The following is a 1,941-nucleotide window of genomic DNA, read 5'->3' as shown; positions in this document are numbered from 1 at the left end:
TTCTTTCCTGGCCCTTGGCTGGTTCTTTATTGGCCCTTGGCTGGTTCTTTCTTGGCCCTTGGCTGGTTTTCATTGGCCCTTGTATTATTGTATTAGTATTTGTATTAAAATATTCTTTCTGTCAAGAGTGGTGGACATTAGGATCTAAAGAGAAGTGCCATCTCCTGGTCAGACCCTGGAATTCATTGAAAGGGTGGAGTCAGAGTAAAAAAAATGGAAGAGGGGGTCACTCCAGTGGCTGGGAGTTGGAGGGAAGTGGGCTGCCATTCTGATGGCTTTTGACTGGGAAGGTCCATTTTGAATGGCTGCTACTGTACAGAGGGCTGAGCTTTACTGAGCAACAGACAGAAACAAATCCCCCCAAAATAATCAGAAAACAGCTGCTGATTCCTCTGTTATTTATGAGTGTAATGTGTGAAGGTACCTATGACTTGGACATGCGTGCTGGCAGTGATGCTTGTGGCAACGTTGGTGGCGACACACTCCCACTCCCCGTGGTCATCCTTTGTGAGCGACTTCAGCTGTAAGTTGCCCCGAGGCAGAACATTGTGCTTGCTTTTACTGGGCTTCCCTACCTGTGGTTGGCCCCGCCCCCGAGGAGAGAAGGAGACCGAATGAACAATTGGCACAAGCAACAAGACAGTGTCATCCAAAGGCTTTTGCAGTGTTACAACCAACAAGGCTGAAATTAATGAAATGGTGTAAAAATGATTAATATGAAGTGATGAGATGGCATTGTAAGATGCGAGTCGGTACCTTCCTCCATGTGATATTTGGAAAGGGGTCTCCCTCTGCCTCACAGGGGATGACCAGTTCCCGACCAGCCTCCTGCCTGTACTCCCCTCCAGGAACCACAGAGAATTTTGGAGGGTCCTGGCCATGGTCAAACAGCCAAAACGAGTCAGTACCAGCCTGGGCGTCGGGTGGGGGGGGCATTTAAACGTAGTTACCTTTAGCACCAGGGGAGCAGGAGGAGACCATCCCATGGAACCCAGGTCATTGTAAGGCATGCAGGTATAGGTGCCAAGAGAGTCCTCTGTCACCTCTGCAATACGGATGCTCCCATCATCCATCTGGCTCCAACCGGGATACTGAGAGAAAGGAGAATTCAGCAGGTGGATGCCTAACGCTTCACTGCACAAATACTAAGATAACTAAGAACTATTTTTCTGTAAGCAAGTGTTGTTTCCCACGATTTCAGCAGGTTTAAGACAATTTACCAATAGAAAATGGTTCACATTTAAAACAAACACTAAAGGCAAACACTAGGCTCTTGGTTTAGTCCAGAATTAGTTGAAAATTGGGCTGTTTGTTCAGTCTGATTTTTTTCCCGCTTTAGTCCAATAATAGCTAAGATGTTGCAAATCCATTTTTCAGTGTCTTTTCAACAATCTGAAAATGACTGTTTTTAAGCTTTCCATCCAATGTCGATCAATCATGACTTTTTGACCAATTTTCACGTGGTGGGACAACTTCATTATCGTATTTTAAACGGCATAATTAACCTCTCCATTGTCAGATTGTCTCATTGATCTGCTTCAATTAAGGGGAAATAAACTTATCTTTTTTTAATTGTAGATACATTTTTGCAGTTCAGACTGTGCAAAGGATTAAAACAAAAACCCAGAATATATTAATTTATGCAAAACATGCTATGCTGCAGTACATGTCCAATCTAATCGATTCCTACAATCTTATATTTAACAAAAAAGTCTGTTTGTTCTTGGTTTGGGATTGATATTCCAATCAAAACAGTTTTTGTTTGATCTTTTATCTTCTTTTGAGAAAATTCAACCAATTACAGTAGTAGACATTCAAAATATCCCCATTTCCCTCATGGGCCCTTATCTGGTCCCGTACAATCAAACATCAATCTTTGCACCAAAATATTCTTTCTGTCATGATTTGTGGACATTAAAGGGGAACACCGTTTTTTTTACA

General features: G+C 42.7%; 1 protein-coding gene across 1 annotated transcript in view; it reads right to left on the bottom strand.

Annotated features, from left to right (window-relative positions):
- Window positions 1–1,941, bottom strand: part of LOC107089870 (protein turtle homolog B-like) — a 184,100-nt gene that overhangs the window by 65,317 nt on the left and 116,842 nt on the right. Inside the window, exons 7-9 of the mRNA XM_015382890.1 lie at window positions 951–1,134; window positions 757–873; window positions 425–575 (exon numbers count right to left, since the gene is read on the bottom strand). Coding sequence (XP_015238376.1) covers window positions 425–575; window positions 757–873; window positions 951–1,134 — 452 coding nt within the window. The remainder of the gene's footprint in view (window positions 1–424; window positions 576–756; window positions 874–950; window positions 1,135–1,941) is intronic.

Source organism: Cyprinodon variegatus, unplaced genomic scaffold, assembly GCF_000732505.1.
Source record: "Cyprinodon variegatus isolate N-32 unplaced genomic scaffold, C_variegatus-1.0 Scaffold269, whole genome shotgun sequence".
Classification (NCBI taxonomy): domain Eukaryota; kingdom Metazoa; phylum Chordata; class Actinopteri; order Cyprinodontiformes; family Cyprinodontidae; genus Cyprinodon; species Cyprinodon variegatus.
The sequence above is the reverse complement of the archived record's forward strand: the minus strand, read 5'-3'. Positions and strand labels throughout refer to the sequence as shown.